Consider the following 26,945-nt stretch of genomic DNA (forward strand, 5'->3'; position numbering starts at 1 on the left):
CTATGCCTTACAATGTTTGTAGTCCTTTAAGTCCCTAACATGGGGACTAATAATAAACTCTGAACAAGTGAAATTTAAGTTACTTCTAAGAACAAAACAACTGTGTGCTTAAAGAGAGGTAGGGAAAAGGCATTGCTCTGTTCTTGCTTCAGCAACTAGCAGTGTCTCCATACATGAAATGAAACTGAAGTTATTCTGATTTTTAAAGCAATAGTCGCTGAACTAGAATGAATATCAGAATCAACCTGGCAAGTATGCTAAAAATAAGACTTTCTGCTTCAGGTTGCAGAAATTCTATTTGAATAGGTATAACATTGGGTGAGATAATTCTTTATTTGATCAGCACCTTTGTGGTGGTGGTGGGGTGAGGTGTTACTCTTGAAATCTTCAGGTATGAACTGTGTCCTTTGTAGCTAAAGACCTCTCTACAAGGTGGGCGTTGTCCCATCATATATTTTGTATTATGTTCTTAGAAAAATAGCTTGGAGATGAAAGAGATGATCAAAGTCACTGAGTGTAGTTTCCCGAACTGAAATGACACTGTGTAATAGTAATTCCTCTAATTTGTCTTGGACCCTGGGAATGAAGGGGAGAGAAGCAAGGAAGAGGAAAGAGGAGGGAGTCAGAAGGGGAGCCTGTGGAAGTGGCAGATTCTACCTGTGGACTAGGGAGTGGGGTTGAAAATGCTGGATCACTGATTGACACTTTTCTGCTTCAAGAAAAAATACAATCCTTTAAATTTACTTATTGTGTTTCCATTATAATATTAAATCCATGAGAAGCTGATAAAAATTAGAGATGAATCTTCTATTTTTTGCTAACAATGGAACATAAAGGCAAAAATTGCTTTCCTTAATGAATAAAATGCCAAAGCCGAGCTTTTAAATTATGGATCCTGTTTCTTGCTGTGTGATGCTCTGACAAGCATTTCCATCAGTTCAGGCATCTGTTTGCTGTGCTATAGAGAAGACTGCATGCTGGTTTTAGGTTTGTCAGCCCTGCTTCAACTAAGAGTTAATGGCTTGGGTTTTGTGGTATACATACTCAGGTTCTCCCAGGTGGCGCTGTGCAAGGAATAAGTCAGAATCTCAGGCAGGTGTTTCTCCATGAAATACCAGTATTTGACAATCATGTTTCCATTCAATTTTCTGCATTGTACGTGGGCCAGAAAATCCTGCCTACTAGGCAGGGTCTCCAGAGGGTCTCTTGCAGTGAACTGAACAATCTGCCTCTCTGTGGCTGTTTCCCTTGCTGCGAGAAGGAAGGTAACACTCACCTCATAGAGAATGAGCTGGGATCAGATAATCCTTATATGCAAGCACTGGAAAATGCTGTTCATGCTTAAAGTATGTTCAGTGAAATTGGATATAGTTCATTAGTAGACCACCAGGATTCTGTGTGGAATATGGAACCTGCACCTGATGTAAGATCAGCAGCTCATGTGCAGTTTGTTTACACCTGCTGTTTACACCTGTGCTCAATGAGAAGCAAGTATGTTGGTCTGAAATAAAGATGTTAAATGCTTTATAGAGAGAAACAGACTCTAGAAAAGAAATGAACCCAGTATTTACTTTGCAGAAGGAATTACTTAATTTTTTGCAGATAAATGAGTAAGAAATTGTTACTGACAACCTTGGATGTTGAAATTCATGTTTTCTGCTCTGAGAAGACTGTCTCTGTTAATAAGATAATTGTATTAATGGTGCACTAGAAAGATCAAAGAGACTTAGTGACATTTCAGATTCACTTTATATAGTTTGTCATGTAGCAGGAGTTCTCATTTGAACTATATTTATCACAGTTTAATGCAAAATAAGAAAAAGTAAGCCTAGCCTAGTTTTATGATGATGCTGTGTGACATGTGAAGGGAGTGAGTACCTTTACTCAGATTCTTCTCAGTCCTGAATGGTGTCCCAGGATCCAATTTTGCACAAGGTGGTAAGGGGGCCACACGAGGGCAGAATCTTCAGTCTGTGCCCTTTAGCTATAAGCCTGGACAACTAGAAGTCTAGCAGGTATGGTTGCCTCAGGTCAAAATAAAATTATCAAATTTAAATATTTTTAGATTTTTAGGTATTATTTTACTATCAGACTAATTTCTTAAGATCTATTTCTTTAAAGAGCTGAGTGCTGGGGAGATAACTATCAGTAAGACTCAGCTCTGTCCCTGAGAAGCTTCTGTTTCAGTGGGAAGTCAGGCATGTTAACAGGAAGTTACAGGATATGTGTACGCCCCGAGGCTGCGGGCACTCACCTAGGGGACTCCAGCCTGGCCCTGGGAGGGGGCAGTGACAGGGAACACTTGTCAGGAGAAGTGACACCTTCACTGGGACCTGAAGGATCAGGAGTTAGAGTTCAGCCAACCTGTGAGAGTTGATTCTAAGAGATGAGGTGACCCAGTCAGATCTTAGGACTTTGAAACCTAAGAGTAAGGCAACTGGCCACAAAGACTGAAGTGACAGATGTGTGAAGGCAAGAGGACAGGAGAGCTGGGCAGCCTTGATGGTCCCACACAGCCTCAGTTATGAGAAGCATGAGTGAGGAGCCCAGGAGCAGAGGGAGGAGGTGGAGCAAGGACCGAGAGAATCTGTGCAGCCATTAGACGGCCTGGGGCCCGGAGGGGGGCCCACCGTGTGGCCACTTGGCTCTGGTTCCCACAAGTCTGGTTCTATTTTTAATTTCTGATCTTTTGATTCTTACAAGGGTTGTCTAGCACTTTCTACTCTGTTGACACCAAGGAGCTAGGAGATGAGGGCCATAGACAAGCTTCTACTCCACTCATTCAGCCGGGCTTGCCTTGTGACTTTCTGTCCCAGCCCTGTGTGCTGGGGGTCAGGTCATGCTTATCTGTAGGTGGTTTTTATGATTTCCTTTTCTTTTGTGTCATCTGTTTTTGTTCCACATCACCCATGATATCATTCATCCCTGTTGCATTTGTTGTCATTGCTGGATGGATTTCCAGTCAATGAATATATAGCAGTATAGGTATTGATTTTATTGTGGATGGACATCAGTTTGAAAATGTTAATATATACACATGCACACACATCATGGAATATTACTCAGTCATAAAAAGAATGAAATAATGCCATTTGCAACAAGATGGATGGACCTAGAGATTATCATACTAAAGTGACGTAAGTCAGACAGAGAAGGACAAGTATTATATGATACCACTATGTATAAAATTTAAAAAGAAAATGATGCAAATGAACTATTTTACAAAATAGAACTAGAGGCACTGACATAGTAAACAAACTTATCGTTACCAAAGGGGAAAGGAAAGAAGGGATAAATTAGGAATTTGGAATTGACAGATACATACTACTGTATGTAAAATAGATAAACAACCAGGACCCACTGTATTGCACAGAGAAATATATACCTGTAGTAAACCATAATGAAAGAATCTGAGAAGGAATATATATACACATAATATATGTATGTGTAAATATATATACATCAAATCAGTTTGATGTACACCTGAAATGTAAATCAACTATACTTCAATAAAATTTAAAAATAATAGTAGTACTGCTGTGAACAATGTTGTAAATGTCTTTTGCTTAAAATATATGTATATCACTGTTGGAATAAACTTAGGAGTAGAACTGCTGGATCATAAAGTAGGCTCAATTCACAGTAGTGTTTCAAAGTCCCAGTTTTCCCACATCCCCACCAACACTCAGCATAGTATTTTTCATAATATTTTTCATTTTAGCAGAGGCAGTCTATCATTTTTATATTACTCATTTTAATCCTATGCTCAAGTTTACCCATGGGCTTCCTTGATGGCTCAGATGGTAAAGAATCTGCCTCCAATGCAGGAGACCTGGTTTCAATCCCTGGGTTGGGAAGATCCCTGGGAGAAGGGAATAGCTACTCACTTCAGTATTCTTGCCTGGAGAATTCCATGGACAAAGGAGCCTGATGGGCTATAGTCCATGCAGTCCCAAAGAGTTGGACATGACTGAACACCTAGCACTTTCTAGTTTACCCACATTTTTAACTGTCCTCAGAAAGTCATATTCATTTACAATTTGAAGCCATTTTTATTTGTGGTCCTGCCTGGATTCTTTGTCTGCTGTCTTTCCACCTATTTAAGTTCCTCATAGATTATAGGAAGGCATTCGTTAATCCTCTGTTTTTCATTACATTTCTTAGAACTCCATTGAATTTTGCTGTCTGTATTTCACTGTTTCCCAACCATGTAATGTGTACTTGTCTTCTCACCACTGGTGCTGCCCATGTGGAGGACAGGGGCTAGCTCTGATTACCCTTCAGTACCTCTAAAAGTGCCCAGAGTAATTATTCAACATTTACTGAATTCGTGTGAGGGTCTCCTATTCATTAAGAACTTCGTTCAGGAAATGACTTTCTTTGGCTTGTCCTGGAGAAGGTTATAAGCAGGAAAAGATGCTAATGATGGTAATAAGCATGTTTTGCCTACAAAGGCCTGTCGTTATTTCTCCACAGTTCCACTGTGGAGACCCTTTTGAAGCATCAGTGAAATAGAGGAATTATGAGGATGAAAGTAAGGGATAGTCTTGGGAGGGGTAGGACAGATCACCAAAATCTGGAGGGCAGAGGCGGAGTCAGAGAAAGATGGGGTACTCCACTGTGGAGGTACCATGGTTTACACCTCAGCTATTTAGACAGTGTTAGCCAGTGCCTTAACTGAGAAGATGCACTGTGTATACAGTGGACCCAGTGACATGTATTTATGAAATGATGGAGGATTTTGTAAATGAAAGAAAAAGGATCCTTTGAGCAGAAACATTTTATATAAAACAAGCAAGTGCTGTACATTTCTGCTTGCAGTGTATGATTTTTTCAAATGTACCTATCACAGGCATCTTACTAGAACAGGGAAATATGTTAGGCTCATGATATTTCTTTGCCAAAAGGTTTTTTCAAAGAAAAACAACAGATTCTATGTGTATTTTTTTGCACTTCAGTTCAGTTCAATTCAGTTGCTCAGTGTGTCTGACTCTTCGTGACCCCGTGAACCACAGCACGCCAGGCCTCCCTGTCCATCACCAACTCCCAGAGTTTACTCAAATCCATGTCCATTGAGTCGGTGATGCCATCCAACTATCTCAAGCTCTGTTGTCCCCTTCTCTTCCTGCCCCCAACCCCTCCCAGCATCAGGGTCTTTTCAAATGAGTCAGCTCTTCGCATCAGGTAGCCAAAGTATTGGAGTTTCAGCTTCAATATCAAGCCTACAAATGAACACCCAGGACTGATCTCCTTTAGGATGGACTGGTTGGATCTCCTTGCAGACCAAGGGACTCTCAAGAGTCTTCTCCAGCACCACAGTTCAAAAGTATCAATTCTTCAGTACTCAGCTTTCTTTATACTCCAACTCTCACATCCATACATGACTACTGGAAAAACCATAGCCTTGACTAGATGGACCTTTGTTGGCAAAGTAGTGTCTCTGTTTTTTAATATGCTATCTAGGTTGGTCATAACTTTTCTTCCAAGGAGTAAGCGTCTTTTAATTTCATGGCTCCAATCACCATTTGCAGTGATACTGAAGCCCTGAAAAATAAAGTCAGCCACTGTTTCGACTGTTTCCTCATCTATTTGCCATGAAGTGATGGGACCAGATGCCATGATCTTAGTTTTCTGAGTGTTGAGCTTTAAGCCAACTTTTTCACTTTCCTCTTTCACTTTTACCAAGATGCTCTTGATATTCTAGTCAATTTCCTCTTGTTTGTAAAATTCATGGTAGAAAATTGATAAATAATTCATTTTATTTTTGTTCCTGTTTTAAAAAAGAAAACCAAACAGGACAAAGATACTCAACAGATTGTTTTATTTCTGAAATTTTAGCAGAAATAAACAAGATGATTAGTTTGAAATGTAATTCATAGTCAATGAGTTAAAAAGAAATATATCAGTTGCTGACTACAGCTAGCACAGCCTCCTAGAATGTAATTAGCATTTGGCATGATTTCAAGTGACTTCTTTATACCTAAATTTGCAAAAATTTTACAATGCTGTTTCAGGATTTCAAATAGTATTTAAGGAGTCTCTTTGCAACCTTGATTTGAATTCATATGCATAAAAGGTAGGTGGATGCCTCAGAGCTTCTGGAGATAATGTTTATGTATTAAGAAGAGCAATCCCATTCCTGTGTATATATCACAAAAAACCCCAAAGATACTAAGTTGAAAAGATACATGCGCCCCTATGTTCATAGAAATATTATTTCCATAGCCAGAATATGGATGCTACCTAAAGTGAAGAAGTGAAGTGAAGTCGCTTAGTCGTGTCCAACTCTTTGCGACCCCATGGACAGTAGCCTGCACCAGGCTCCTCCATCCATGGGATTTTCTAGGCAAGAGTACTGGAGTGGGCTGCCACCTAAGTGTATATCAAAAGGTGAATAGATAAAAATATAAAAGCTGTGGTATATACATACAGAGCTTCCCAGGTGGCACTAGTGGTGAAGAACCCATCTGCCAATGCAGGAGACATGAGAGACTCAGACCTATCCCTGGGTCAGGAAGATCCCCTGGAAGAGGGCACGGTTGCCCACTCCAGCTTTCTTGCTTGGAGAACCCCATGGACAGAGGAGCCTGGTGGGCTATGGTCCATAGGGTTGCAAAGAGTCAGACACAACTGAAGTGACTTAGCACACACACACCCATGCCTATACCTACGATGTAATATTACTCAGTCGTGAAAAAGAACAAAATTGCCATTCACAACAGATTAGATGTGCCTGGAGCGTACTATGCTTAGTGAAATGTCGGACAAAGGAAAACAAATACTGAATGTCGTCACTTATATGTGAAACCTAATAAATAAAGTAAAACAATGAGTATAATGAAACAGACTCACAAACGTACAGAGCAAACTAATGGTTGCCAGTAGGAAGAGGGAAGGGGAGGGGCAATTTAAGGGTAGAAAATCAGGTACAAACTACTACATGTAAAACAAATAAGTGGCAAGGATACATTGTATAGCACAGGGACTGTAGCCAACATTTTATAATAACTTTAAATGGAGTATAATCTACAAAAATTTAGAATCACTGTGCTGTACACTTGAAACTAACATATTATTATAAACCAACTATACCTAACAAAAATAAAGAAGGGTTAAGTTAATAGTCTTGAGTCAAGTTAATAGTTTCTAGTATTACAAGAACGGAAAGTTTGGTTTTTTTAGTTCCATGGTTTGCTTTTATTTTTAAATCTGTTTTTGTTATAATCCATGTAAAAAGTCAAAGTTGAGCATTTAAAAAAATATATATGTAACTATATTGAAATTATGACTTTTGAAAAATGTTATCCTTAATATTTGTTTTTTATCATTCAGTTCAGTTTAGTCACTCAGTCGTGGCCGACTGTTTGTGACCCCATGAATCGCAGCACGCCAGGCCTCCCTGTCCATCACCAACTCCTGGAGTTTACTCAAACTCATGCCCATAGAGTCGGTGATGCCATTCAGCCATCTCAGCCTCTGTCATCCCCTTCTCCTCCTGCCCCCAATCTCTCCCAGCATCAGGGTCTTTTCCAATGAGTCAACTCTTCTAATGAGTGGCCAAAGTATTGGAGTTTCAGCTTCAGCATCAGTCCTTCCAATGAACACTCGGGACTGATCTCCTTTAGGATGGACTGGTTGGATCTCCTTGCAGTCCAAGGGACTCTCAAGAGTCTTCTCCAACACCACAGTTCAAAAGCATCCATTTTTCTGCACTCAGCTTTCTTCACAGTCCAACTCTCACATCCATACATGACCACTGGAAAAACCATAGCCTTGACTAGATGGACCTTTGTTGGCAAAGTAATGTCTCTGCTTTTTATCATTATGGTATTGCAAATCTAGAAAGTATAAGAGACTGAGCACAACTTTCAGGGCAATGGCAAAATGTGGCCTGGATATTAAAAGTTTCTACATAGCATTTGCATCTACTCCATAATCAAGCTGCAATCAAATATAAGATAAGAAAGCATTCCTGCGGCAATTCTGTTACCTTTACTATTACTTTTACTATTACTATTACAATTCTTTACCTTTACTGTTGCTACTTAAAATTCATTTTTATTATGAAAATATTAAGTAAGTACAAAAGGAGAGAAAATAATGTAAAGAACCTGTACATACCCATTATCCAGTTTCAACAATAATAGTTCATGTCTAATCTTATTTCATTCATATTCCCACCCAGTTCTTCCCCCTTGTTTTAGTCTATAATTTTGAAGCAAATCCCAGTCATCATGCCATTTAAATGTGTATATTTTATGTGTATTTCTAAAAGACAAGAACCTTTAAAGAATAGGAACTATAGTACTGTCACTACACTTACAAATTAACAATGATTCCCTATTAGCATGTCTAACCAGCATTTCAATTTTGTCTGTCTCATAAGCAGTTATTTTTAAGAGCAGTTTGTTTGAATTCACAGTTAAACAAAATCCGCATTTTGTTTGATATGTCTCTTAAGTCTTTTTATTTATTTGTGCCCTCTCCCATTTTTTCTTTGCCGCTGCCATCATTTGTTCTGTTACACTCTGAATTTAGTGTGTTGCTTCCTGTGGTATTATTTAACATGTTCTGGTGTTTTCTGTATTTGATATAAACTAGTAATACAGGGCTTGATTAGATTTAAGTTTAATTTTCTTTTTTATTTGGCAAGACTGTCTTATAGATGGTAATGCACATAATCCATCAGGAGGACATCAAGATGTTAGTTTCCTTTTCTGTGATTTTAAAATTGATTAATAAGTTCTAGGCACCTGATATAGCTGGATCATCCATTATAAAGTACCCATCAACTTTTCATCTAATAATTTCAGCAGTCATTTATAATCATTGCCTAGATCTATTACATCAAGAAGGGGATACTGTTTTTTAAAATAATTTCTTAAGAGCCGGAATGTAACTGAGTGACACAGCTGCATAATTTTCCTGCTAAGCTTGTTGGTTGTACATTCTCCTTTAAAGCCAAGTCGTGAAGAGTCTTTACTGAGCTAAGAAGTAAATAACATCAGCTTAGAATCTTTATGAAAAGAAGCCTTGAGTAACCCAATCATCTTTCCATGGAATTGGCATTCTCATAGGCCCAAACCTAAATTGGATATGGTGACTTTTTGTTTGTATTTTTGTTAAATAACAAAGCATGGACTTCATCAAACCACATGGACTGTAACCTACCAGGGTCCTCTCTCCATGGAATTTCCCAGGCAAGAATACTGGAGTTGCCATTTCCTTCTCCAGGGGATCTTCCCCACCCAGGGGTCGAACCCACATCGCCTGCATTGGCAAGTGGGTTCTTTACCATTGAGCCACCAGGGAAGTCCCTTTTACTGCACTGTCTGTGCATTAATATTTTATTTAAAATAACAACAGAGAGGAGAGTTTTGAAACATCTGAAACATCTGAAACTGAAACATCTAACTCATTTCTCTGCTGGGGTTTGGCAGTGAAGGCAGTGAATAACTCCTATCTCTGAGCCTCTCCTGATCATTGTTAATGATTTTTCCACTGCCAACCTTGGAACAAGAGGAGGGAAGGAAAGGAGATACTTTGGGAAGGTCTGGGAAGGGTATTTTAATCCAGAGCTACTTAATTGAAAATTTAAGGTGAACTAACTCTTAGCATTGGATTTGGCCCATCTAAGATTTCCTCTAAAAGGACCTGATGATGCGGGAGGTCTCTTCTTCACATTCTGCGCCCTCATGACTCTTTAATTCTATATATCTTATTTTTACTATTGGATTTTACATTCCTTAAGAACAAGGGATTTATCTAGCTCTTTGATTTAGTTCCATACAGAATTTTAAAGATAAACCCAGCTAGACATGAGGCAGAGCAGTAAGAGCACACTTCATTTAGTAATTCCTGGGAACAGGGGCTGAGCTCCATCCTGATTTGCTCAGAGGTGACTAAGTATTTTAAAGAGAGAATGGTCGGGGGCTGGAGGCAGTTTGCAAACTGGGACTGATCCTCCAAGTGCATTCAGGCTGTGTCTACTGACTGGCAGTTATCACAGTTAGGATTCTGTCCTCCAGCAGACTGGAAGCCAGGCCCCATGCTCCTGGTGATGACATTTTAAAGGAACAACTCTCGGGTCCTTGAGAACTACATCTGAGTTTTAGGAGATACATATTCCCAGTCATAAGTGCTTTGTAGTAAATACTCTAGGAAATGGAGGTTGGGGGCCTTTTGTCATGGTTTGGCCAGAAAAGAAGTCAATTCTCCAGGCAATGATGATCTGTCTTTCTCAGGCTGGCATTTTAATGGAGGGGCTGGGGTCATTCTGGGGACATGGTCTGCTGCTGCTAGAAGCCATACTGGGGTTCAGCCATCCCTTAGTGCAGAGACGTGGATGGAGTTTGCTGTGTGCTGGGGTTCTGCAGTTTTCAAGGGTCTTGAACACTACTTAATGATTTGTGTAGACTGAACAAGCTTAAACAAATTCCATTTCCTCTGAGCAGAAAGGAAGGGGATCAGTTAGGATGCCTTTTGCTTTACCTTACTGCCTAGACACAGCCAGGAAACAGGAGTAATATCTCCATTCATTATTTTCCTTCCTGAGGTTCACCTGGCTATTATTATCAGGGACAGCTGTATGTCCCTCCTCTTGAAGGTTAGCCCCTTGATTTGTGAGAGACTTTATTTCCCTACTACAGATATTTTGATTTTTTGAGATGGTTCAAAATGGATCACTCTATTTTAAATGGTTAATATTTTCATATCTAGTACAGGATTTGGGGCATTATTAAAAAGAGACAATTCAAATGTCTCTTACCCACGGAATTGTACCCAACGAGGCAGCAGTTCATGTCATATACTTTCATCAAACTTTTATACCATTTATCTCAGTTGTTATGTATGTATTTATATGATAATTTTTAAAAATAGGTCATGGAAACTCTCTTCTTCATCACCTACCACAGTGACTAGCAGCTGTTAGATGTATTCCAGAATGGTCAGTTTCATGACTAAATGAATGAATGGTCTTCCATCTTACCTTCTCTTTTTATAGCATTCTTAGCATAGACTATTCAGTAGAAACATGGTAAATGAATGTTTTCAGAATGTCATGGATCTCGAGTTGTGTCTTAGTGATTCTTCTTCTCTTTGTAGATTCCTTACGTATTCCTACCTCTTGGCCTTCAACGTGTGGCTTCTGCTTGCACCTGTTACTCTGTGCTATGACTGGCAGGTGGGCAGTATTCCTCTGGTAGAGACCATTTGGGACATACGGAACGGAGCTACCATCCTTCTGGCAGTTGTGATGGCCTTGCTGAGTCTTCATTGTTTAGCAGCCTTCAAGGTAATTTTCTTAACATTTAAATGAACACTGCATTGGAAGAGAGATACTGTATACTCAGTAATGCTTTTTTTCCCCAAGGAAATGTGGGTCTAAATTGAATTTATCCTTCTGTCTAAAAAAAAGCTTTTTAAAAATTGTCCAGAAAGGTGATATATATTTTGAAGATTTTAATGGGGCTAGGAGATCAAGGCTATCTTAATTATATATTTCATTGTTTCCACCAACTATTTAGAAATTGGATCTGAAATTTAATGTTCACAAATGAGAAATTTTTTTTTCCTGCAGTGATTGACTATTTTTTGATGCAATTGTTTTATTTCATGTAATGATAAGTGAGATATTGACAACATAGTTGTAAGTGCTTAAAATATGGTTAAGACTCTACTTACATTAATGAATGCCTGTCTGAGTTAGTTGGGTGATTCTCATTACAAAAAATACTACTACAAAGCTTTATTAATAGTTTTATTATTGGAAACTTGGGAAAATATTGGAATATGGAAAAATTATTAACTGTAACATTGAAAAATGATCAAAGATGGCAAAGAACTCGAAAATATTTACTTGTTAAAAATGGCTACAGCCTTGGGCAAGATGCTTCTTGTTTCAAGATGTTCCTATACCCCCAGAGAAGATGTTAAAAATCCACAGGTTTACTGACTGAAGGTGGCTGATTTGGTTGGGAAAATAGCAGAGCAGCTAAAAATTTAAGAGGGAGGATTAGGAGGCAAGAGAGCTATAGAAGGGCTGAGATGATACACTCTCCACACATTCATGGATGACTGCGAAAACAATTAGTGCACATAGGATGCCGTAGAAAGCACAAATTGAAAGCCTGGGAAGGCTTACTTATTTGCTGCAAATTTGAATGAATTCTTTAGCACATATACAGGTTGGGTGGTAGAGGGTAGAACTTTCACTGGCTGGAGTTGTCTGTGTTTGATCTCTGTTGAAATCATTGGCTGATCTCAAAGATATGCTGGCACAAAAGATACTCCCCAGGAGATTCAGGCAGAAGAAAGAAAGAAACCCAAAAGAAAGTCAGTATACTTCAGTTTGCCCCCAGTACCTGATACAGGTGATATCCGTGCTGATATCTGTGCTGATATCCGTGCTGAGCCTAGTCATGGGACAAGACATGTGTGATGTTGGGCAACCCACTGCTAATCAGGGGAAACTAACACCCCAGAAACAAATTGTACACAGCTGGGGAAGACCATAAGCAGAGAGGGAGCTCAAAACCTATGCCAGTCCACTACAAAGCATCAAATAAAGATAACCCAGAATCAGATGTGGTTTTACTTCATAGCTCCCAGGATCCCACCTGCAAAGATAGAATAGCAACCCAGCACTGTGTTGGTGTGGCTGTGGAAAACTTTAAACTGGAATAGCAGTTCAGGCCTGCCTCCTGTTCCTACCATCACTGATGCCTCACCTGCTCCAGCAGAGGCCTCAAGGCCTCTCTAGTCTTACTCTAGTTGAGTTTTTCCTATGCCCCTGGTATAGGATTCTTGTCAAAATCAGCTACAGTGCATGGCCTTTGTAGGTACTGAGCTTGCTATTCACTGGTCCCCAAGAGAAAAATAAAAGCTGACAGCTCCAGTGGTTACTAGAGCTGAATGTACTCTAATGCATGGTCACCCTCAGAATTTCTCTGTCCCACTCAGGGCTATGGATGAGTATGGAGGGCAGATGGTTAGTCAGGAAAATCACAGAAAAAAAAGAAAAAAAATTTTTTCAGCTGTCTACAGATTTTCAATTTGTGTCCAGGCTAGTTTATCACATATTAAACAGGAAACCATCAGATTTCAGAAGAGCAGACTAGAATAGAGTTCATGGACAGAGGAGCCTGGCAGACTGTAATTCATGGGATTGCAAAGAGTTGGACACTACTAAGCGACTGAGCACACAGCAAAAACAGCATAGTGTATGGCATACTATATATGGTTTTTAATCAGATTACTGGACATGTAAAGAAATAGGATAGTATGACCCAAAGTCAGGAAAAAACAGTCAGTAGAAAATGGCATAGAATTCAGATTCCAAAGTGTAAATGTAAGTAAACTCATACAAGCTTAATTGTTTTTTGACAGTTACTAAGGTAATTCAATGGGGAAAGGATAGTCTTTTAAATAGCAGATACTGAAATACCAAATTAATCCTTACCTCATACTATACATTTAGAAAGTAGCTTTAAGTGAATCATGACGTGTCTTGTGTCGTCACTCAGTTGTGTCCAACTCTTTGTGACCCCATGAACTGTAGCCGACCAGGCTTCTCCGTCCATGGGATTTTCCAGGCAAGAGTACTGGAGTGGGTTCCCATTTCCTTCTCCAGGGGATCTTCCTGACCCAGGGATTGATCCCAGGTCTCCCGCATTGCATGATCCCGCATTGCAGGCAGACACTTTACCCTCTAAGCCACCAGGGAAGTATAGTCCTAAACAAAAGAGTTAAGCAGAACCAAAGATTCTAAAAGGAAATAGATGAAGATCTTTGTGAATTTGGGTCCAACAAAGATTTTTATGATACATAAACTGTAAATTATTTTTTAAAAATTGGTAAATTAGATGTCGTTAGGGTTAAAAGCTTTGTTCCTCAAATGATAATGTTAATTAAATCAAATGGCAAGCTACAAATTGGGAGAAAATGTTTGCTGGGATATTTAAAGAGTTGTTAAAATTTAAGAATAAGAAAAACAGCTCATTTAAATTGTTCAAGAGATACAAATGGATACTACACAAGAAAAGATACACAAAGGCTAATAAACACATGAAAGGATGCTTGGGATCATTAGTCATTAGGGAAATTCAAATTAAAACCACAAACAGAACTACTCTACATCCTCTAGAATAACTATAACTTAAAAAATTCACAATACTAAGTGTTGGCCAAGAATGGGGAGCAGCTGGAGGCCTCATGTATTACTGGTGAAAATGAAAAATGGTTCAGTCACTTTGGGAATATTCAGCAGTTTGTTATTAATAAAAAGTTAAACATAAAACAGATAATTCTACTCAGTATTTACTAAAAGGAGATGGAAACTTCTGTCTATACAAAAGTCTTACAAGTAAGTATTCATAGAAGCATTATTTGTACTAACTGAAAAATAAAAATAATCTAGTGACTTTACCTTGTAAATGGATAAACTTAATGCAGTAAATTATTGAAAATTTTAAAGGAACAAATAATGTGCTGATGCATAAATCAACATAAATGAACCTCAAATACTAAGTGAAAGGAACCTGGCATATAAGATCTCATACTGTTTAATTCCATTCATATGAAATGTCTGTCATTATAATTTTACCTTTCCTATATGTCTAGAAAAGGCAGAATTATAATGACAAAAAACCTGGGTTTGGGGGTTGACCATAACTTTTGAAGGAACTGTTGGGGTATTGAATGCTTTCTAAAATTTGACTGTTGTGGTTGTTGAACTACATACATTTACCCAAACTCACCAGAATATACGTATAAAATGGGTGAATTCTATTGTATGTGAATTGTATCAATAAAGCTATGTTAAAAAAATACTAAAATGTTGCAACTAGATTAAAGATTGAGATGAATACATAACTGAAAGTAAAATATAAAACATACTATGTGATCCTAAAAATGTGATGAAAAAGTCTTTGTTTTTTTATTTGAGGTGAAACTTGCATGACATATATTTTACCATTCTAAAGTATACGGTATTGTGGTACTTAGTGTGTTCACAATCTTGAATACTTCACTGCTCTATTTCAGAGCTCTTTCATAACTTTATTAAAAACACCCATGCATATTAAGTAATAACTCCCAATTCTCCCTACCTCATCCCCTGGTAACCTCTAGTCTGCTTTCTGTTTCTATGGATTTGAATATTCTGAATATGAAATAAATTATACAATAACTGCAAAAATATAATATGTAACCTTTTATGTCTGACTTCTTTCACTTGGCGTAGTATTTTTGAAATTCATGCTAATTATAGTGTGTATCAATACTCTGTTCCTTTTATGGCTCAATAATATCGGATTTTGTATTATTTTGTTTAAAGTATGGTGGTCATAAAGAAGTATCTCCCAATAGCTCTGATTTGCATTTCCTTAATGATCAGTGATGAACATCTTTTCACTTCCTTATTGGCCATCTGTGTATCTTTTTTTGGAGAAATGTCTATTCAAGTCCTTTGGTCTTTTTTTTTTTTTTTTAATTGGGTTGTCTTTTTGATGTTGAGTTATAAGAATTCAGAATATTAAATTCCCAACAGATAAATGATTTGGAAATATTTTCTCCCATTCTTTAGGTTGTCATTTTACATTGTTAATAATGTCCTTTAATGCACAGAAGTTTTTTTAATTTAATGAAGTCTGATTGCTTTCTTTTGTTATTCATTACTTTTGGTGTTAAATCTAAAACTCAGTTATCACATTCGAGGTCATAAAGATTTCTGACTTTGTTCTCTTCTAAAAGTTTCATAAGTTTTAGCTCTGATATTTAGGTTATTAATTCATTTTGAGTTAATTTTTTATATGAGCACAAAGTTTTCCTTCGTGGTAAAGCCTACCATAACTACCCTGTTTAAAATGCAAACATATACCCTCTACTCCACATCTTAGCTCCCTTTCACTAAACTTTTTCTTCACTATACTTCCAATTTCTAAAATGTTATATGATTTTGTGATTTTATATAATGTGTTTCTGCCAATTAGAGTAGTAAACCCCCTGAGGACAGAAATTATTTTCTACTTTGTTTAATGTCATGTTTCTAACACTAAGAGTTGCTACCTCCAAAATTTATTATCTAAATTTTATTGTTATCTAAATGAATAAAACCATAAAAAGTTAGCAACTCTATTTATATTTTGGTATGCAGAATCTTTTTTTTTTTTTTAGGGTGAACTATATCTAAAGCCTATAAAAAGACCATACTCAATACCAGTATGAAGTGTTAGGGGGTCAGTATAAGGTTTGTTTTATTAGAGTCGGCCTTTCCTTGTGGTTTGACATGCCTGCTATATTGGTATTGATCTGCAGGAGCAAATATAGTGGAGTGCTGGACCGGTATGTCAGGAAGGGTTTTTCTTGGCTCCCTCCCAACTAATTAAAAGGAGTGTTGCACGCCCACAGGCTGCCGCCTTGGTCACATTATGTTAAAGATGCACCTTCATGATGGCAATAGAGCCCTACACACCCAGGCAAGCCTTGACTGTCCCCAGGGTGTCTTTGATAACATGATAAGTGAGTAGAAACTTCTCTGTTGGAAGGCTATTAGTCCTTTTCTTTCATGGAATTTGTTCCAAAGTCACTTTCTTGCATTAGGAAAAATATTAGCAAAGCATTCCAGATGTGGTGATGGTAAGATTTAGCTCTTCTGTGATGGCTTTCATCTTGAAAATTCTTTGCAGACATTAACTAAAGCCTCGGGCAATTCTTGGAGGCTACTTGCACTTTCTACATTTTCTTCTTTCAGAGCTTGGAGACAGAGGTTTGGCATCTAGCTCGTGTTTATGTGGCCTGGCCTCTCTGTTCTTGATCTACTTACACACTGGAAGGTCTTAAAAGTCAGATTGTCCTGCTAGTTAGTAACTTCTTGAAGTGGGGATAATCCTATTTATTCTATGTGATGATCAGTCACTAAGGATATGATCCTCAGGGCTTTGACTCATGATAATAAGCAGTAGAACCAAGATTTTATTAAAATAGAGGTACTGCTTACAGATATTCTTCTGTGCTAAAAAGGAACAGTGGAAGAAATGTTTGCAGTAATATCAGCAAAATAAGTCCAACTCTCTCCACCTAGAATATTTACAAATGATGTGTGTACTATATTACTGTATTGAAATTATTTTATGATTCCTGAATATGTCTTTAAATTTTGAGATAATAAGTCCATATGATACATTACTAGGGGGAAAATGCTTGGATAAACAAGCATAGACATTGAGTCCTGGGAATCATGGAAAATATTTCTTTTAATTTTCACCTTTGTTTGATTCTCAATCATACAAAATCCACCCTGACTTATACTCAGAGGAGAGTATGTTCTCTTTAGCCTCACTACTTCTTCCTCTTTAATTCTCATAATGTTGATTGAATATCTACTTTTTGCCAGGATTACAGCAGTAAACAGAATGAAGGTCTTGCCTACATGGATCTTACACTTAATCACTTGAAATTTGTCTTTACGTGCCAGGCATCGGTAGGGGCTGTGAGGAGGTCAGGGTTGAGCTCACAGATGTTATGACACTTGAGCAGAGAGATAAAGGAAGTGAAGGAATGGGCCATTTGGTTGCTTGGGGAGGATTATTTCAAGCAGTAGGGAAGCAAGTGCCAAGGCCCCGAGGCAGGAAAGTACTAGAGAGTTTACAGAGCAGCAGGGAGGCTGACATGACTGTAGCAAAGTGGGCCAAAGTCGAGCCAAATGAAATGATTTCAAGGAGATGATGGTGTGTGCATGTGTGTGTGTGTGTGTGTGGAAGGCAGGAGGCGAGGGCTGTAGTTAAAGGGCAGTCTTAGCATCCACAATGCATGTGTAAGACATACACAAATTTCTTTTGCTAATATTTATTAACCAGTTTTGGGGGGAGGGCATAACTTTGGGGCAATATATATGCTTACGCTCTTTTTTCTCCTCCAGTTTACCAACATCACTTCTTTTATCTTACCTTGTCATCAACCAGGACACTGGAGGAGGGGGACATAATCTACCCTGTTACAGTTGTATTTACACTTAATGAATTTTTCTGGAAAACATGTTGACATTACAAAGCTACAGAGTACCACATGTTAAGAAATAAAACAGCCATTATTTCCCAGTCCCTAGCCACAACCAGAGTCCTACTCTCTGCAGGCCTGCTTTGAATATTTGTCCTTGCACATTTCTTGCACTTATTGAAAGCAAAAGCAAATTCTCTCTCATGCAAGTAAGTTAAGTTGCACATCATTATAAATTATAGGCCGTTCCAGGCCACTTCCACAGCCAGTTGGAGTGTCCCTGTAGGTAAAGGAACTCAGAGAGCCTATGTTAGAATTTTTGTTGTTGTTGTTATTGGAATATCATTGTTTTATAGTGTGATGTTTCTGCTGTGTAACAAAGTGAATCAGTTATACATGTGCACACATGCTCTCTTTTTAGAGTTCCTTCCCATTTAGGTCACCATCGAGCACTGAGTAGAGTTCCCAGAGCACTGTAGTAGGTTCTCACTAGTTATCTATTTTAAACATAGTGTTAGTAGTGTATACATGTCAATCCCAATCTCCCAATTCATCCCACCTCCCCTTTCCCCCCTTGGTATCCACAGGTTTATTCTCAACATCTATGTCTCTGTTTCTACTTTGCAAATTGTTTCATCTCAGATGTTTGAATTTTGACAAGCTCTTGTCCAGGGTTGAGTGGGAGAACCAGGGCTAAGAATCTAAAGGTTTAAAGATTGTTTCTAATTTGTCCCATTTTTATGGCATAAGAAATGTAAGACTTCAGGAAGTCTCTTATTATTCATCATAAAAGAGCTTTCTTTTGTCTGAGAGCTTAAATATGAACTTCGTCTTATTCTGTGTCTTTCCATCACCTTTCCTATTTACACCCTTTGTTCATGAGGAATGCATCTGGGCCCATAGTCCCTAATGTAGAGAACAATCTAGAAATTCATTATTAGATTGAATTCTTTTTAACAATGACTTTTAAAATGAACTAATTTGCTCTCACTCATTGTGATGAGGATACTCACTTTGTTGGAAGGTGTGTACAGTAGAGTTTAAAAGCACTTAAGACATGAAGGCTGGTTATTCCATTCTTACCTGTGATTAGTGTATGTCTGTATACCAGGAGAACAATAGGCTGAAAATGTACTTAGTTTTTTCCTACAGATTGTTCTTCAGGTTATTGACTTGCAATAAATAGTGATATAGATCAGGAAAGTTTGGATTAATTTGGATTGTTTAAAGGAGTTAATACCATCGGTCCTGCTCTTTAGATTTGTCCTTTCCCATGTCCTTTAATGTGACAGAGGAAACACCACTAAATTATATTTAAGAGTAATTTATGCTATTGATTCTCCATTACATTTTCATAAAGAATCTTGAGATGTTAAGTTTCTGTATATTTTATAATAATGAGGATGCTTGTAAAAGTTAAAACCTAAGGGAAAAAAGAGGGAAGTAAATGATAGCCAGCTTTCCTAATAATGACCTCAACAAAAAGGTGTGCTTTGAGAACACACGTTAAGCAGGGAAGTCTCCTCCCTCAGGTATGAGTTTTTAAGGATTGGCTTTGTTTGGTCGTTTTGTTTTCATTTTCAGTAGGGATCACAGCTTTGTCCAAAGTTTTCCATTCATAGTCTTCCACATCACTCTCTTTAAGACAAGCACAAATCACTGGCTGAATCTCTGGGCCCTGAAAACCAGTCAGATTCTCAGGTTTGCCTGGGAATGAATGTGCAGCCTTCCCCATGAAGGTGACCAGCAGTGATGACTTGATGGAAATTGAAAGGCGGGGCTGGGTGGGGGTTCTCTGGGAGGCAGCTGTGGGATTTTTGGGATCTCCCTTCATGTCTGTTTCCAACCTTGCTCTTGAATAGCCTCCATGCTAGCAAAGTAATGCTCAAAATTCTCCAAGCCAGGCTTCAGTAATATGTGAACCGTGAACTTCCAGATGTTCAAGCTGGGTTTAGAAAAAGCAGAGGAACCAGAGATCCAATTGCCAACATCCGTTGGGTCATCAAAAAAAACAAGAGAGTTCCAGAAAAAAAAAATCTACTTCTGCTTTATTGACTATGCCAAAGCCTCTGGCTCTGTGGATCACAGCAAACTGGAAAATTCTTAAAGAGATGGAAATACCAGACCACCTGACCTGCCTCCTAAGAAATCTGTATGTAGGTCAAGAAGCAACAGTTAGAACTAAACATGGAACAACAGACTGGTTCCAAATTGGGAAAGGAGTACATCAAGACTTTATATTGTCACTCTGCTTATTTAACTTAAATGCAGAGTACATCATGAGAAATGCTGGGCTGGATGAAGCACAAGCTGGAATCAAGAGAAATATCAATAACCTCAGATATGCAGATGACATCACTCTTATGGCAGAAAGGGAAGAAGAACTAAAGAGCCTCTTGATGAAAGTGAAAAAGGAGAGTGAAAAAGTTGGCTTAAAACTCAACATTCAGAAAACTAAGATCATAGCATCACGTCCCATCACTTTATGGCAAATAGATGGGGAAACAATGGAAACAGTGATAGACTTTATTTTGGGGCTCCAAAATCACTGCAGATGGTGACTGCAGCCATGAAATTAAAAGACACTTGCTCCTTGGAAGAAAAGTTATGACCAACCTAGACAGCATATTAAAAAGCAGAGATATTACTTTGACAACAAAGGTCTATCTAGTCAACGTTATGGTTTTTCCAGGAGTCGTGTATGGATGTGAGAGTTGGACTATAAAGAAAACTGAGTACTGAAGAATTGATGCTTTTGAACTGTGGTGTTGAAGACTCTTGAGAGTCCCTTGGACGGGACAGATAGGAGATCCAACCTGTCCATCTTAAAGGAAATCAGTCCTGAATATTCATTGGAAGGACTGATGCTGAAGCTGAAACTCCAATACTTTGCCCACCTGATGCGAAGAGCTGACTCATTTGAAAAGATCCTGATGCTGGGAAAGATTAAAGGCGGAAGGAGAAGGAAATGAGAGAGGATGAGATGGTTGGATGGCATCACCGACTCAATGGACATGAGTTTGAGTAAGCTCTGGGAGCTGGTGATGGACAGGGAGACCTGGCATGCTGCAGTCCACGGGGTTGCAAAGAGTTGAACATGACTGAGTGATTGATCTGAACTGAACTGAATTGATGCTAGTGTTACCACAGGCCCCATCAATATACTCAGTGAAAGAGCAAGTCGATGGACAAACAGAAGATCTCTCTTTTATTAAACCCCCCACACATGTCAACAAGGAGGGAAAATAGGAAAGTGATTATTTTCTCATTGACATTTTTGCCTTATTCCCCAAAGTACTTGGAACGGGAGTAACTTATGAGAATAAATATAATACAGTATGACAGAGCAAGAGGAAATGGCAAACTTTTCTCTCGTTTTGGCAAAGAACTAGGTATAAATATTTGAGGCTTTGTCATATAGTCTGTCACAACTATTCTACTCCACCATTGTTGCATAAATTAGCTGACCCCTGGTGTACTACTGTAGATTCACAGGGTTGAAATAAAGTGTGCCTTCAGATTTCTGGAAGTTAGTTTTCATTTAGCTTAGCCAAACAGTACGTTAAGGTATTATTGTGTCATATAGATCACTGTGGAATAGCTCTTTTAAATTCCAGAATAGCCATTATGAAGCCTGGTAAAATAAATATCATGTTTTAATATACCAAATGGTAAAATAAAATTGAACTTGAGGAATGAAGATTGCAGTTAATGGTGAATGGCTCTGTGCCAATATTGATGGGTATTTTCCTTTTCTTCTGGCCTACATTTCTCTTTTCAGTTCCCATTCTCTGAAAGCTTCACATTCTCTATCCTTTTTCTGTCCTCAATTTATGAGAATCCTCCTCATACTATTACAGGTCCAATCTTCCCAGCCCGGTTTGTCCTGCTCGGGGCCCCTGCAGGCACTGAGAGAAGAGGCCCTGTGGCGTCTTGCCACGGTCCATCTGTGTGTGACCACCAATACTTCGGGAGAGCCATTGTCTGAGAGGTCTCCCTGTCTCAAGTTTGGCCAGCCTAGTTGGTCCAGCCTCTTCTTACTGCCCTCAGCTCACTTCTCCACTTGCCTCTTTTTGCCTGTAGTGATAACATCCTGCTACTTGGGTCACAGTTTTCCAAGCCTGCTGTTGTTCAGTCGCCCAGTCCCGTCTGACCCTTTGTGACCCCGTGGACTGCAGCACACCAGGCCTCCCTGTCCCTCACCTCACCTAGCGAAAGGGGTTCAAGTCAGTACTTGTAGTCAATTTTGACCGTGATCTAAAGCTCAGATTTCAGCTTCTATCACTTTTCTGATGAAAGTTGGAATTAGTTTACCGCTTCCTCAGATGTGATGTTGGAAAGTAGAGAAGTTGAATCTGCACCTTGTTTTAAAATGAAACACATTCAAAGATCCATTGCTGCTGCCTCTTCCTACATGCTTTTACATCACTGCTTTGCCATATATGATACAAGTTATGACTTATGTTCAGTCATTATAATTTCATCTGGTAGTCTAAGCTAAATTCGTAATGATCATCTTCAAGTGGGAGCTAGTCCCCTCCAGGTTGGAGGCAGCCCAGATGTGGAGGAGTACGGCCCCAAGTTCCAGATCCAGAGTCCCAGGGCCGGATGAGAGAAGGCCGCAGACTACAGTGATTAGTGCTGACCTGAGTCAGGCCGGGCTGTGACCCTTCCCACTGTGAGCTCACCTTGGTTAGCCCTGTTCTTACACCGTAGTGTCAAGCCATTGTGAGGCTGAACCAGGGCAAGCCATGCTGGACACTCAGCACAGTGGCCAGCACGTGGGGGACACTGAGTACCTGGCAGTTGTTTTTTTTTTTTTCCTTTGTCATCATCATCACCATTACCATCATCTAGAAATCATCACAGTTCAAAGTCAGGAGCACAATCAGGGCTCTTATTTCCATTTTGTAGGAATAACCAGACTTGAACAAAATGTAACCCAGTTGACTGCTTTTTCAAAATTATATATATTTCAACTTACAATTACACTTTAGATCATCAAAAATATTTATAATACTACCACAGATTGATCCTGCTCTCCCACTTCCCCCTTTTCCTCCATCCTAGGTAACAGGTTAAATTCTTGGCCTGAGATCTAATAGTAGTAACATACTTGAAGATTTTTTTTAATGATTAAACATATTTTAGAATTTGGAAGTAGGTATATTCAAATCTAATAGAAAGAATCCTAACATAAAACTACTTAGTTAAAAAAATGAATATTAATCGAGAGAAAGAAAATAGTGACAAATATCACCAAGTTATTTACAAATGAGCATTGGAGTCATCACCTAAACCTCCAAATTATAGAAATACTATAGATTTTAAAGATATTTGAAAGCTTACCAGAATAGGCAAGATAATAAGAAAAGAATCATTTTCTTTTATTTTTGTTTTTAAAACCTGTTACTGTCATTGCTAGTTGTCTCCATTCCACTCAGTCCTGGGTATTGAAACAAAATGGCCATTGGAAATGCAAGATTTTATTCAGTGGCTACCTGAAAATCAGAGATCCCTGTGCAAAGTCTTCCCAAGGCATGCTTTGTTGTCCATTGTTAGTACCTCACCTAGGAAGTCATTTCTCTTTGTGATGTATCTGAACCGTGTGCAGAGTTTTCTCATGTAGGACAGTTTGGTTGTGATGCTCTGCTTGGCTTTTGATCCGGCCTGACAGGAGTTTTTTCATATCATTAAATAATTTGTTTTATTCTTTGCCTTCAAAGGGCAGTTACATTTTCACAAGTCACACTCTTTAATAAGAAAGTGACTTACTTACTCCTCTGATGTTTATACCTTAGTTTGAAACCTCACTCAAATTGTTAATGAAAGAACTAGATAGTTGTGTAATGGGAAAAAGGAGTTTTAGACATCAGTAACAGTTTTATTTTTCTTGATTGTATGCTTTATGATTCTCAGCACGATTTTATAGTCTATATTATTATTTGCTTTTATTCAGAATTATTGTCACCTTTTAAGTGATAATCTTAATTATTAACACATCCTATTATTTCTTTTAACTTAATGATTCATACTGCCATAAAAGCAATTTATTACCACCTAGCCTTGCAATACTTCTGATTGTTTTAAACACTTAAAAAGGTCAAAAGATGTTTTTGTAACTCCTGGAATCATTCTGTCCTTATTATTTCCACTGAGAACATGACATTTCTATTTAAAGGAGCCTACCCTTTCCATACTGTTTGAAGAAAACCATGAAATATGTAATTAGAATGACCTGAGATAAAGGCAGCTAAAGTAAGTTCCTCTAAACAGAAAACCCATTGGGAATAGCTTTTTGTATTAGAAGATAGAAAGGAGGCTGAAGTGACTGATAGCCAGATTATGTAGGTGGTTTGCTCCAAGTTCTATGCACAAGGAACTTATAAAGGGATCGCAAAAGTGATAAATGCAACCTGGGGAGAATCACTCACCCCATTAAAAAAATAAATGAATAAAACTAAAATGCCTTACTTTTGCATATGCTTCGCCTAAAGAGGCAGCACAGAGTATTAGGAGGAAAACAAGTTTGTCATATGAGCTTTTGCGTTTCTATATTTACATTATTACACATTAAAGTGTTGACAATAGCGTCTTCAAACTTTTTTCTCACCTAAAATGTAATAAGGAAATAATATATATGATACCTGGGGTTGTTTAGCAAGGAAATTGCTGTATAAATTCATTTCCACATGGTATTTCAAACCAACATTCTGAAATTTAACTCCTGAACTTACTTGTTTGTTGTTTCCCTGACAATTTTCCACCTCTGTACATTCTACTAGTTGCCAAAGCCAAAATTCTTGGGGTTTTCTTGTTGCCTCTCTGTCTCGCTCTCTAATATCACATTCAACCCATCGATAAATCTGGTCAACTCTTGTTTCAAAATATATCCAGAATCTGACCATTTCTCACCGCCATCACTCTGGGTCCAAGCCATTCTCTCACCTAGATTGTTGGCATAACCTAACTAGTTGGCCTGCATCCACCCTAGTGCCAGTGATCCATGCTACTCTCAATACAGTGACCACCATGATTCATTAAAATGCACATTAGATCCTGCCCTTTTTGTACTTAAAATCTTTCAGTGGCTCCTTATTTTTCTCAGTGTAAAAGTCATAGTGGTCAGTGTAGTGGCCTAAAGATTCTACATGCTCTTGTACCACCCCATTGTTTTTCTTGTGTCTTGAACTCATGTCTTCCTATGAAGTGAATACTGCGGCTGACTTCATCTTTTGAAGTCTTTTCTTAACTGCCACCCTCTCAACAGGGCTTACTCTTGTAAGTCCAGCATGTTTAGAATTGCATCCCCCTTCTTGTCCACTCACTCTCCGTTTCAGATATCCCTCACCAGATTCTTATTTTTTTCCTCTCTGGAAAGGCAAGAGTTTTGTGTGGTTGGTTGGTTTTGCTAACTGATGTATGCCAGAGAGCCTAGAATCGTGCCTGGAAAATACAGAGAAGATGGAAGTGCTTGACTGCTAAATTGTTTAAGTGATTGCCTATAAGCACATTGCCCAAAGGGATTATAAAAGAAGGCAGTAATATGTTTGTTGAATGAATGAGTAATCAGTGATAGTGTTATACCAAGAGACTCATTGTTGAGGATGGAAAAGTTACCAAGAACACCTTTGAGGAAGAAACTTAATTAGAGGAGGTATCCTATGGTTGCCTTGAGGCTCAGGCACTTTGTCTGTCTCATGGCAGAGGCCAGGGGTCTGAGCAGCATGACTAGCTGCAGTTAGCAGCTACCTATATATAGCCATGTGTTGGAAATTGAAGTTGGTCTTAAAAGCTAACAAGGTATTCAGAGACAAGCAGAATAAATTTGTAGGTGCAGGGTGGTGTGTTTAAGGAAAGAAAAGCCTAGAAGAAATGATAAGTTGAAGTAGTCAGTATTTAATTTATTGATCATTCATTGGTTTCAAACTATGCTGAATATGGACAATAAAAACAGGAGAAAATCAGACGGTAAAGAATCTGCCTGTAGTGCAGGAGACCTGGGTTCAATCCCTGGGTCGGGAAGATCCCCTGGAGAAAGAAATGGCAACCCTCTCCAGTATTCTTGCCTGGAGAATTCCATGGACAGAGGAACCTGGTGTGGGTTACAGTCCATGGAGTGGCAAAGAGTCAGACACGACTGAGCTACTAACACTTTTTTCAGAATAAATTTGTAGCTGAAGGATGGTGTGTCTAGAGAGGAAGAGCCCAGAAGGAATGATAAGTTAAAGTATTCAGTTTTTAATTTATTGATCATTCATTGGCTCCAAACAATATGTGGAGTATGGAAAATAAAAATAGAGGAAAACTCTATTTTTACCTTGAAGAGCTGTTTTCTCCACTTTCAGTCCATTACCCCACCTCTGAGAGAATTATCCTTCTAAACACAGACGTGCTTCTCCACTGCCAAGAAACCTTCCTAGTCTCAGGATTTATCCTGGCAGAAACCAAGGCTATGCTGATGGATGACTCAGTAAAGTTCTTTAAATGTGTAGTGATTTTTTTTTAACATGGAAAATGACAATCAAGTATTCTACATCTACAAAGGATAAATAACAGAAGATGTGTTTCACCTGTAATGTGAAGGCTCTAAGAAGAGATGTAGGGAAAATTTCTGTTTGGCAGAAATTTGATGAGATGATTTGGGGGACAGGTTACAAGGTGGTACAGAATCTTCCTGCAATGCAGGAGACGCAAGCTCGATCCCTGGGCCAGGAAGATTCCCTGGAGAAGGAAATGGTAACCCACTCCCATATTCTTGCCTGGGAAATCCCATGGCCAGAGGAGCCTGGAAAGCTATAGTACATGGGGTTGCAGAGCACACACATACACACATGCACACACAGAAACTCCTAATATGGAAACTTTTCTTTTTAACTTCATTCTGCTTGAGCAATTTTTTACTAGCATTTCTCAAAATACGTTCTATCATCATACAGATCATTAAG

At 38.5% G+C, this 26,945-nt stretch overlaps 1 protein-coding gene across 2 annotated transcripts in view; it reads left to right on the top strand.

Moving 5' to 3' along the window:
* Nucleotides 1-26,945, top strand: part of TMTC1 (transmembrane O-mannosyltransferase targeting cadherins 1) — a 294,332-nt gene that overhangs the window by 145,432 nt on the left and 121,955 nt on the right. For both annotated transcript variants that reach the window (XM_065939883.1, XM_065939889.1), the window contains exon 8: nt 11,107-11,296. In XM_065939883.1, the coding sequence (XP_065795955.1) occupies nt 11,107-11,296 (190 nt within the window). The remainder of the gene's footprint in view (nt 1-11,106; nt 11,297-26,945) is intronic.

This window comes from Muntiacus reevesi, chromosome 1 (assembly GCF_963930625.1).
Source record: "Muntiacus reevesi chromosome 1, mMunRee1.1, whole genome shotgun sequence".
NCBI classification, from domain to species: Eukaryota; Metazoa; Chordata; class Mammalia; order Artiodactyla; family Cervidae; genus Muntiacus; species Muntiacus reevesi.